General features: G+C 44.4%; 2 protein-coding genes across 7 annotated transcripts in view; one reads left to right on the forward strand and one right to left on the reverse strand.

Moving 5' to 3' along the window:
- The window catches only part of etnk2 (ethanolamine kinase 2), a 27,191-nt gene extending 25,445 nt beyond the window's left edge, over positions 1-1,746 (forward strand). For both annotated transcript variants that reach the window (XM_030353198.1, XM_030353206.1), the window contains one exon: positions 1-1,746. This exon is cut by the window's left edge and continues 654 nt beyond it. The gene's annotated coding sequence lies outside the window, so the exon portion shown is untranslated.
- A 2,766-nt stretch (positions 1,747-4,512) lies between these two features.
- The window catches only part of sox13 (SRY-box transcription factor 13), a 30,440-nt gene continuing 22,452 nt past the window's right edge, over positions 4,513-12,500 (reverse strand). For 4 of the 5 annotated variants that reach the window (XM_030353178.1, XM_030353170.1, XM_030353161.1 and 1 more), the window contains exons 11-14: positions 10,704-10,815; positions 9,200-9,421; positions 7,560-7,776; positions 4,513-6,272 (exon numbers count right to left, since the gene is read on the reverse strand). In XM_030353178.1, coding sequence (XP_030209038.1) covers positions 5,990-6,272; positions 7,560-7,776; positions 9,200-9,421; positions 10,704-10,815 — 834 coding nt within the window. In that variant the 3' untranslated portion in view covers positions 4,513-5,989. The remainder of the gene's footprint in view (positions 6,273-7,559; positions 7,777-9,199; positions 9,422-10,703; positions 10,816-12,500) is intronic. The other variant, XM_030353187.1, reaches the window with a different exon arrangement.

The raw sequence follows: 12,500 nt of genomic DNA on the forward strand, positions 1-12,500 counted from the left end.
TGTGTGTGTGTGTGTGTGTGTGTGTGTGTGTGTGTGTGTGTGTGTGTGTGTGTGTGTGTGTGTGTGTGTGTGTGTGTGTGTGACAGTGTGTGTGTGTGTGACCCTTTCTATACTTGTGTCTCCTCATCGTTCTTAGCTTGTCGTGATCCATTAAATGTAGAACCGGTATCATGGACACATCACACAGCCCGTGGGTACTTAATCTAACACTAACCTCAGTAACGGCAATGTCCACAGCAGACGGTGTGGGAGCTGGTGAACACAGCAGGGCTTTGGTCGCGGCCCCGGCTGTGACTGGGGTCACTGACAGGGCCTTGCACCGCTGAAGGGTTCTTGTGCGCCCGATGGCCTGAGTCTCTTTCCGCTTTCGTGGCTTTTATGGTCACAGCGAACCGCTCCGGTGAACTTTCCGTTCTGAACAGTCGGAAAAAACATGACCCTGCTCACCCCCAGGGCCGGCCTCCTGCAAGAAGGCCTTCTCAGCCACTGTGCACAAACCCCCCCCCCCCCACCCCCCACGTCTCTGCTCATTGGTGGAGATTTCTTGCAACAACACAGTTTGAATTAAGGACCTGTGGGTTAATATCAAAGCCTTCCTTGACTGCCCGTCTGCACCAAGTCCAAGTATGATTGTTGCACAATTGGCTGTTGCATAAGCGTTGTGTATTTAAAGGCCAAGTCTGGGTTTAAAAGAGAGAACTAGAGAGAATTTTGGTTTGTCATTGCCCTTTTTTTTTGTTCAGAGATCTTTATTGCTTTGGCCCGGAAAAAGAGATAGATGTCCCATTTCCACCACCCACACTCGGCACCGAGTTTACAACTCCGCCGTTACCTTCACCAACACAGATGCACGTTAATGATTTGATTTAAATTGCCCCTTCTTTGATGAAAGAACATTTTTATAGATGTGCTGTTAAGATGTCTGCAGTGATAGTCCAAAGTTAAAGACCGGTGTCTTTAAGTTTGGCGCCCAAAGTACAAAAATAAATGTTTGTAGAACATTTTTTGTATACGTTTGTATAAATATATATTTGTTTTATTAGTTCTGACACTTTGCCTCAGCGACGCGTGTCGTATTACAGGCTTAATAATTCAGCAGGTGCGTGCTACCTAGGTACAGTGGGAACAGCCGCCGGTATAAAGGGCGACCATCAGAGGGTAGACGGGGGCAGCTGACGCAAATGGTGATATAAGTGCTTTTTACCCAATTCTAATAGTGGCACCCTGTTGATCACCACTCTGATCACTGGGAGCAGTGACATCCTGAACGAACAGAGGAGAATTCAGGGTCCTTCTCCCTTTTTTTATTAGTCGGCCAATCCCTTTGAGGTCTAAAAGATGACTAATAAGAAAGGTATTCTAGATATCGAATGACGTATCACATTATCTTCCTCTCCATAGGGAAATTGCAACAAATTATTCATAAACTTTGACAACAAACCTAAGGCCAGCAACAATTGAAAGATGACCCTCGGTAAGGTGTAGGTCTACATCACAGAGTTTAATGGTAGGGACGAAAATTACTTAATAATTAACTTGATGAGCTACCTACGGTTACCTACCACACCTCGGAGATCGATATAAGAAGTTGATTTATTTGAATGCACATTAACCCGACCCTTGCACTAAAAGGCTTTCTCTGTCATCCCTGAATCTGCTTCTCTTTCTCATTTGAGCTATGAAAATGAAACGATCCATAGCAACCACCGATAGGTAGACATTGAAGGGTTGGGAACAGAAAAGAAGGACCAATGGGAAAAATATACAGGCTAGACCAAAGCACAATGTGGGGAGTGGCCGTAGGTTATCAAATGACCAATCGTGGTACTGTTTTTTGTTTGCTCTTTTTTTAAAGAATATTTGAGGAGGTTGGTGGTAAGGGATTGTGTACTAACTGGTAAAAGATTTGCTGGTTAGGGCAAACTATTACGCTTGCTGCTTCAAATGAGCAACCGTGAAATGTATGTTGTGTGGATGTGGACCACAAGGCACACTCCTGAAGTACATAAGGGGATTCTGAACAGTGAAGGCACTTGGATGTTCTTTAATTTATTGGTGATTTGGTTATTGTCTTCACTCCTCTTCAAACCTCATATTTTCATTGGATTTCATTCATGATTACTCATTGTGATCACTTTCCTTTCCACTGAAGTGTCCAAGATGAGGTCAATTCTCAGACCAAAACGTTTCTAGCTAAAATATATTGAAAAATAAGAACAGCAAATTTTGTTTTGGGGTTTGTGCTCATCCATGTTAGAAGAGTTAGATATGAATATCAACGGGCCATTTAATTAAGGTTGCTCTCATATTTGCTTAGATTTTCTTCTGTATACCAAAATGTTTAGCTGTGTGTGTGTGTGTGTGTGTGTGTGTGTGTGTGTGTGTGTGTGTGTGTGTGTGTGTGTGTGTGTGTGTGTGTGTGTGTGTGTGTGTGTGTGTGTGTGTGTGTGTGCGCGCGCGTATGTGTGTGTGTTTTAACAGGCTTCTTTTAAAACAAACTGTACATAGAGTTCCAAATTATTATTTTCTTCTTTGCATTTTTACTACTTTCTATGTTTGCTTTTTGTACATTATTTGACTTGAATCTTTCCAGAGCTGTATTCAAAAGGGGACCCAGCTGTGAAGGGGATAGTGTGCCTGCTGTATAGGGCATGATGCCGTGTCCATCGTTGCGTTGACTAATAGTGTAAATACTGTAATAATGACTGTGATTTCTGACTGTACAGTGAACCTTTACCTCTCTTCACGTGTGGCAGGAAGAGTTATTTAACATTCTTAGGTAAATATTTCAAATTAAAAGCTCTAAATTAAACTAATGACTGTGTGTGTGCACTTGCTTTATGTCTGACCAGAGTAAACTACATATAAAACAGTGGAAAACCCATGGTCAGCTGTTGACTATCAACTCCTATTATATATATATATATATATATATATATATATATATATATATATATATATATATATATATATATATATATATATATATATATATATATATATATATATATATATATATATCTCGATAGATAGATAGATATAGATATATAGATATAGATATATATAGATAGATATAGATATATAGATATAGATATATATATATATATATATATCTCGATAGATAGATAGATATAGATATATAGATATAGATATAGATAGATATATATATATAGATATAGATATAGATATAGATAGATAGATAGATATAGATATATAGATATATATAGATATAGATATATAGATATAGATATATATAGATATATAGATATAGATATATATATATCTCTATATATATATCTCTATATATATATATATAGACATCTCTATCTCTCTGAGACATGAAGACGTGAAATAGATATATATATATTTATTTAAATAGAAATATATAATTTTTTTTTTCTATATAGAGAGATAGATCATATGCTCACTGCGTGTCCCTGCGTCTTCAGAGACAGTGGCGATTCTAGGGGGTGGCCTGGGGTGGCCAGGGCCACCCCTGAAAGCTCATTGGCCACCCCTGTGGCCACCCCAGATGTGATAGGTAGTTGGTGAAGTTCGTCAACACAAGAAATAAGAGAAATACTGTCAATCAATGCGCTGCGTAGCGGTTATCAAAATGAAGTACGACATAACATTGTGTGGTGAATAGGTGTTTTGGCGCCCCCTCTGGCTGTAGGCGCACACCTGCTCGGATAGACGGAATGAAACCGTCACTGGAATCCGTAGGTCCACGATACAACTGCCCCCCCCCCCCCCGTCAACAATCGCTGCCCGGGACGTAACTGTGTACGTTCTTTTATTTTTTAGTATGCCACCCTAAGATTTGCTGTGGCCCTCATTGGCCACCCCTGGAATAACCTTCTGGAGGCGCCACTGTTCAGAGAAACCTAAGGAAGGAAAAAAGGAAGGAGCAAATCCACTGGCGGGGATATCCTGCCATAGAGGGACACGTCCTCGCTGTCCGACATCCCGGCAGTATCAGGTGTTTCCGCGGCCAACGGTCACTCGCCGATCCCGTTTCCACGCGCTAGCGCCGGTAGCCCTCATAATAGCCCGGGGCCACGAGAGAGCGCTAAGCTAATGGCTATTAAGAAGTCAGCAGTATTTTCACTGGGACATTGAAACTAACACAATCCAGCTCGCTGTTTAAGGTAGCGGAAGGTATTTAATTATTTTCTAGGGATCAACGAAGACCCGAACGGGTTTTGGGGTGAATGGTGGGATAGTAGGCCACCGTGTCTCCTGAACAGAGCACAACAAAAAAAAAAGTGTCACAATGTAGGCCTAATGTATGAATTGCTGGACACATCTAACTTGTTCCCGCAGAGGTAGATTTACTGTCAATTCTTTAAAAACAGGTTAGGCACTGTATTCATTGGATTGCAATTTGGTTTTGATTGGTGTATAAAAGGTCTATAGGTATCTTTGGCTGGATTCATGAGAATGTTTCAGACTTAACTATATAACTACATCAGACCTTATGTCACACAAAAAGCTAAAATTGCCAAAAAGAAATGTAACACCAGTTTATTTTTTTTTCATAAAAATACAACAGCAACACAAAACTTGGAAAAAACAAAGAAAATGTACACCTTTAAATTACGCAGGCTCTTATAAACAAAATAAAGTCTCTATCTATATTTACATCAGCAGGGGATGATAGTATAGGCAGGTCATATACAGTTCCCTCAGATGTTGAAAACACATAACCCAGTGTCTAATGAGTACTTCACTTGCGAGGACGTCCCTGAGCAGGACCGATCGGCTCAGGGGCGCCCTCTAGTCAGCAGGATGTGCGATGCACCCATGGTCGGCTTCTACTTTTTTTTCTTTCGCTGAAGCATGGTGATTGGCAGCGTCTGTTCCTATGACGACAGCTCTGCTAAAGCATTCAACTGACCAATTATCCTATGTCTTTGTCCAGCACAACAACATTTTATAAGTGCATCGTCACCGCAATGGCGGTAGAAATGCTCTTCCTATTCAGCAGTTGAGACTTGAAGTGGGGAAGTAGCCTCTTCTCTCAGACATATGGGGGGCGACAGTTCAACAAGGAGAGCATTTTCAATGCTGTTCATGTAGAGGGGCTGAGCTACCCTGCTCATTTAAACACACAGTTGCCATAGGATTGCAGCCTGATTCATTGGCGAGCAAATAACAGTAAAAAAGCATTGAAGACCTGACACGCAAAAAGAAGGTGCTGAATTTTACCTTAATGATTAACACTCATAAACACACACATATATATTTATATGTTGTTGATTGACTGTGCTGCAACCCTTCCACAACACTATGCAAAATATGACTCATTTTAAATGGATAAAAAACAAATTAAAAATCTTTTATGAAAGCCTTCAGACTTTGAGTGGGAGAGTAGCCTACTGTAAAATGGCCAGCAGGGGGCTCCAGTAGCTCACTGATAACACCCTCATAGCTCTATGACAGGGAGAGAAGTATCTACATAGAGCCTTTACTTAATATCTCCAAAATTTGAGACTTCGGGGTGGCGTACGTCCGTAGGGAAATACTCAAACAATTAGGTGCACGCATGTCCAGAGTGTAAGGCATTAAGGAGTAAAGCTACAGCATTTTCTTTAAACACATAACAGCTGGTGATTTCTGTGAAGGAAAAGGGGAACACAAAAAACATGTTTGAGTATCAGAGTGTGTGTGTGTGTGTGTGTGTGTGTGTGTGTGTGTGTGTGTGTGTGTGTGTGTGTGTGTGTGTGTGTGTGTGTGTGTGTGTGTGTGTGTGTGTGTGTGTGTGTGTGTGGGAAAAAATGATAATTGCTTATTTACAAGGGGCTCCTCCATTTATCTAAGAATCTTTTCTCTAGAAAAAATAGCCTTTTCCTGGGAACAAATCCAACCTCTTGCCTCTTCCTCGCTCCGTCCGTCCACTTTGCCTTCTCTCCTTCTCCCTGATGACCGCTGGTCACGCAGCCCCCTGCTGGTCACACAGCCCCCTGCTGCCCTGCCCCCCCCCCCCTCAGTCTGTGAGCAGCACCAGCTCCCCCTCGCTCCTCTCCCCGCCATCGCTCTCCTCCCCCTCGCTGTAGGGCAGCCTCTCACGCTCCCTCTCTCGCTCCCTCACCGTGGCGGGGGTGGGCGTGGCCTGTCCTTCTGTCCGGCGCTGGGGGGGCGGGGCCTGGGGGAGGTAGTGCTCCAGCAGCGCTGGGTAGAAGGGCATGGCCGCCACCGCCATGGACCCGCTGGCCCCCTGGTATTGGCCGTCGCTAGGCGCATAGTGCCGCTGCTGGGGCTCTGATTGGCTGAAGGACAGGAAGTGAAAAATGTAAATAAACACGGCTTTGGTGTACAATGTTAAAATGTTGGTGTACAAACTTTAATCAACCGTTATCAGCAGTTTCTTTAACTGTTATTGGCACGGTAACAAATCACCTAATTTTTGGATTGAATGGATTTTCTTTGCAAAAGTCGTGTCTGCACGCCATCAACTGGTGTTAGCGAGTAAGATTGAGGACATTGGGCTGCAGAGGATGAACGTCATCGCTAGGTGGAGCCCTCTTCCACAACAGACATCTCCTAGTTTCTCTTAATCTTACTCCAACAAAATGAAAAACGGGTCTAAGGATATGTGGTTTATCTTGCTTTCAAGCCACTCAGACTCATCCTCACCTGAGTCACATACAGAGCAGGTTAACCAACAACACAAACAATAAAACAATAAAGCATCCAACCGCTGTGCCATCAAGTATGTGTGTTGATGGCATGCGTGCGGATGAAATGTATGAAAGTGCTTATTAAGATGTTTCAATTCAGTGAAATCCTCATATTTAATGACATTCATTGTTGCAGGAGAAGAATTAAAAGAAGGCTCCAAAGTTTACCACAGCGGCTGATAAAGAACACTAGCAACTGCTACTACTAGGCAACAACACTTCTGTTTGTTTGTGTTCCCATGAGTAGGAAAAAACACTTGAAAGAAGAACATTTCTAAAGAATGTAAAAAAATAAATGGAGCACACTGCTGCTAGCAGCAATCCACTTAACTGTTAAGAGAAGGAACATGTAGCGTTATTCACTCGGGCAAGTTGAAGGGGAGCAACCAGTGTTCATGTTTCAATCAGGAGGGACGCGTGCACCATGGGAAGAAACGCCACTCACTTACAGCGCTGCAAATGGTGTCTGTCAACTTGAGCTGACTTGAGTGAGTGAGTGAGTGAGTGAGAACTGCTCTTTGAACCAGCCCGCCAGAGAAACTGCCATTGCTCACTAATTAAAAGTTAAAGCAGCCTTTTGTTCATCCGTCATGCTGTTTTTCCCCCTTAATACCCTTCTTGTCATGCCATCCATATGCATTGTTATAGTGTGTGTTAGTGTGTGTGTGTGTGCGCGCACATTTGTGCATGCTTGCTTGTGCGTGCACAAGCACGCATCTTGCCAGATGCGCGTTTGTGGGTGTGCATTTGTGCACGTACACGTGTGTGCGCGCCCAAATGTGTGCGTGTCCAAGCATGCATCTTCCTAGATGCGTGCGTGTGTGTGCGTGCCCACTAGGTGTGTGTGTGTGTGTATGTGAGCGAGTGCGTGCCCACCTGGGGATGAAGGGCGTCCTCTGCTCCTGCCTGCGGTTCTTCATCATGGCCTTGTACTCGCCCACCCTCAGCCGGCGGCCCTCCACGATGCAGGTCCTCTTGGGCCGCGGCTTGTACTTGTAGTCCGGGTAGCGCTCCAGGTGTTGTCGGCTCAGGCGCGCCTGCTCCTCGTAGTACGGCTGCTTCTCCTGGTTGGACATGGACTTCCACCGGGAGCCTGCAAGGGGTAGGGGACAAGGGGGTCATGAGAGGTCAGGAGAGGTCAGGAGAGGTCAGGGGAGAGGAGGGTGGAGGGGCACTGGTGGTTGGGGTCAGGTTCAAGTCAATAATGGGTGTGGCTTGTTTTTTTATCTTATGCGTTTGTGTATTTTATAGCACAAATACAAATCTAAAATAAATGGGCTAAGAGGATCAACCTATAAACATAAAAATACATTTGGAACAACCGTTAAACCAAAACATCCTTTCTAAACTATAACTAGGACTGCAAGCGGTCACAAGAGGTATTCCATGGACAACAAATATCCAGGTTTTTGTTGAAAAAAAAACATATGAACGCACGCACACAAACACACATGCGCACAGATAAAAAATATAGCGCACAGATAAAAATACACACACACACACACATCCACAGACACTGGTTTAGTAGTAGATGCCGCTTATGTGGGATTTTGGGCCCCCTATATGCAAAGTGGTGCATTACACTTAAACAATTAGTGTAATTGACACTGTGACTTCATGGAAAAAGAAATCTACACCGTACTTTATATACATGATTGCTAAGGGATGTGTCCTCTATGTGCCAGGCAATGTTTCCATTTCCAGGTGCTGCCACCTTCTGAAGCAGACTTGTGATCGATTTAGAGCATTAATCCTTAGCTTGGCTTTTATTAAAATTGACACTGTGACGTAATTGTTGAAGATATTGTTAAAAGCTGCACATTCTTCAAGGTGGTGGCCTCTATGTCTCAAGGTAGTTTCCATACCAGGGCTGGACCACTTCTGAAGTGTAAATGTGATGCATAGAATATTGAAAGATTTAGATTTCCTTATACGGCCATTTTTAAAATTCCACTTTGAACTCCGGGTTCTAATTGTATGCATCAGGGCGGCGGGGCTGATCCTTTGACCTTGACCGTAAATTATATTGGTATTATCCGATGAGATGGTCCACACCAAACTTTATGAAGACCGGGTCTTCCGGGATACAAATTAGTTGCGAATGTCTTAACTTTTAACAATCAACCAGTGTGATATGGGCGCTCCAAAATAACAATAACAATAACATCCTAACACTAGAATAACAAAAGATATCTACAGTTACACGTTGAATACCTAAAAACACCAGAATAACAAAAGATATCTACAGTTACACGGTGAATACCTAAAAACACCAGAATAACAACAGGTATCAACAGTTACACGGTGAATACCTCATACAAATAATAACCAAACCCTAGAATAACAACAATAAAATATGTAATAATATATACTGTATACAATATATATTATATATATATATATATATATATATATATATACACAATATATAAACAATAATTACACTAATCCAAGTTGAAATAGGACGGTGTAGGACCACCAACACGGTGCTAGCGGGTCCTGGAGCCCCCTCTCACCCAGGATCTTGCTGATGGAGGAGTTGTGCATGTCGGGGAAGGCCTGCAGGATGCGCCGCCGCTCGTCCTTGGCCCACACCATGAAGGCGTTCATGGGCCTCTTGATGTGGCCGGCCGACGCAGAGGAGGAGGCCGAGGAGGGGTGGGGAGGAGCGCGGAGGCTGTCCACGTAGCCGCCGCCGCCGCCAACGCCAACGACGCCAGCGTGGGTTGACATGGGGCCTGGGGAGGGAGGGAGTTGAGGGAGGGAGGCATTAAAGGGGTGATGTCATGCTTTTTAGACTTCTCCCTTTGCTTTACACTGTTAAATGACATATGTACAGTATACATGTTTAACCTCTACTAGGCTCGAAAAATCTAAGTCCGAGCCAGGAGTAGTATTCGCGCCCACCGAGACAGCCCCCCAATAAGTGCGTGAAACAGCTTGTTTGTGCAGTGGGCGGTTCAGAAGTGCAATGGACCCGCCTGCCGGCTACCCGCAATGTTTTCAACTTCTTAAGGGTGTGGATTTGCCAAAACACGTGCAAAGCGTTCGACCAATCACAACAGACTTGACGTGCTGATCAATCACAACAGACTTGGCTACTCGGGAGGCGGGCCTTAAAGTGATATGATACAAAACAGACCGTTTTTGAAAGACGCTGAAATTGATTTTACATTGTGAGAATAATAAGGGGTATTTCTAACATAAAGGCTGTGTATGTGCTATTGGATCTTTTAATCAATATGTTTAATTTATTTTCTAGGCTTCTATATTTTCAATCTTTCTATGTTATTATGTATTATTCACCGAGACATGAAGAAGAAAGATGACTGTGTCTGTACTGTCACTTCCACAGATTCACCAGCAGCCATAGCGGCCGGCAGCCATTGTTCTCAATAAGCGACGAGGAGCGGCGGTTACCGTGGCAGCAGTAAGCTCCTCCAAGGCCGCGGCCAAAGCGACGTGAAGCGCTTCACTAAATTAAACTTTTTGCAAAGTAGTGGCACGTAGTGGTATGACTGATTTTATTTCGATTCAGCTTTGATTGCGAGTAATAAATATAATTGTAAACAATAGCTGAAAGTAAATTGTTCTGAATTAAATTTGTATACTTAATAATTAACAGGGGAATGGTGGTAAATCGCCGGCAGTAGCTCAGGAGGTAGCGCGCGTTGACTGGTAACCTGAAGGTTGCTAGTTCGAACCCCGGCTCCTCCTATCTGAGTGTCGGTGTGTCCCTTAGCAAGAAACCTCACCCTGACTGCAGCTGACAGGCTGGCTATAGCCCTGCGTGGTTGTGAGTCGCTCTGTATAAAAGCATCAGCAAAATCCCCTAAATGTAATGTGAATGGTTTAGTGTGATCATGCTGTCTGGGCGGCCCAGAGCTCTACCACAGACTTGTTCTCTGGCACGGCCGACGCGTGTCTGCGATCAGCGGCCGGGCAGCGGGCCCCCAGGGCACCCACAGGCCAGAACCTCCTAGTGTGACCCTACTGTAACGCAGCAGAGGGGCCACCTACTCTCAGAATCACTGCTGAGGCAGTCGTCAGGGGCCCGCGGGCCGAGGCCCCCATCCTCACCGCGGTCAGACGAGGGCGGCCGTCTCTCCACCCGGGCAGCCGTCTTGTACTCCTACACACACACACACACACACACACACACACACACACACACACACACACACACACACACACACACACACACACACACACACACATTGAAAAGCTGAAGCTGGGTCATATAATCATGTGAATATTCGTTCTTGAACAAGTGCACACCTGGAACACAGATCATTTATTAAGTCCAACCGCATTACAGAGTGGGAGCATACATATGTGTGTGTGTGTGTGTGTGTGTGTGTGTGTGTGTGTGTGTGTGTGTGTGTGTGTGTGTGTGTGTGTGTGTGTGTGTGTGTGCATCTTGTTTCCCCCAAGCCCATGTAAGGTAAAGGCTGAGTAACCAGGGCCCATATCAGCTGCTGCAGTTTAAATGCAGAGAGCCGTAAATGCAAAGGGAGGACTTGACAACGGCGTTGTGCAGCTAGAATGGTGTTTATGGACGCGAGCCAGGGAGCAGGGGAGAGGAGAAAAGGGGGAAGAGAGACGACCGGAGGAACTCGTGTTTATCATCTTGTACTACTGTCTTAAGACCAGGCAAAATTATCTCCTAATGGGAAAAAAAGATGTTCAATGAATTTAATAGAATCAATGAAAGAGAAAAGGAGCGGAGAGAGGAGAGGAGCGTCTAAAAGCACAACACCATCCCCATGTCCAGTGGCACGGTCCCCACCAGAGCCATTAGCGGACGCAGTGCCAGAACGGGCTGGGGGCGCAGTTATTGGTGTTAATGGTTTTAATGGGAAACAGTGAATGAACGTGCACGTTTACAGAAGCCAAAGCTCGTAATTAAAGCCCTGAGCGGGATGGAGCGGCATAATGGAAAGGACTGTGCACTGTGTCTATTGCATGTGCCGAAAAGAGAAGAGAGAGCGAGGGAGAGGGAGAGAGAGATGGGGGGGGGGGAGAAGGAGAGAGAAAGAGAAAAGGCAGGTGGTCGGGCTCATTGTGACCGCAGTACCCTTTGTGGCATTGTGAGGATGGTGACAGCTGGGACACCACCACACCGCCGAAAACAAAGATGGAAACCGCTTCAAAGAAATACCAAAAAAACTCAAATAGCAATGGTGCAGTAAATTCACGTCTGTTCGGAAAAGACGTGGAATGGACAAAATCAGACCATTTTGACTTTACAAATTTCCAAAATATCATCCAGTTTAATCAGTGAATAGTCAGGCTGATGTGGGGAGCAGTAAACAATGCATCACATCATTGAAGCATGCCCTCTACAAAGACTTAAATGAGGACTTGTCACCCTTTACACAGCAGATCAAGAGGCAACTGCTTGGCTAAAGGACTTTGCATTCGCTAAATAAATAAATAGTCAAGCCCAAACTGATGTAAGGGCTAGATTAGACCTCAATTCATTACAATGTTGGATAAAAAGGGCCAACCATTGTAAATGCTCCATATGCTGTTCATATCTAGGGCACTGACTGTGGGTATGTGGCGGTGTAATAAATACCAAGAACACCTGTCCTGCTTTGTTAAGATGTAAGAATGCAAGTTGTTTCCATCTCTAACTTTGTCTCTCCACCCTGCTCCGCCCCCTCCGTGTGTGTGTGTGTGTGCGTGTGCGTGTGCGTGTGTGTGTGTGTCTCCATTTGTCTTCTACAGCTGAGACATTCTTTTGTCTGCTCCAGCCTCAGCTTCTTGTAACTCAATACCACACTTTGACCTTTGACAAGACCTTAGCACGTC

Source organism: Gadus morhua, chromosome 1 (assembly GCF_902167405.1).
Source record: "Gadus morhua chromosome 1, gadMor3.0, whole genome shotgun sequence".
Taxonomy (NCBI): Eukaryota; Metazoa; Chordata; class Actinopteri; order Gadiformes; family Gadidae; genus Gadus; species Gadus morhua.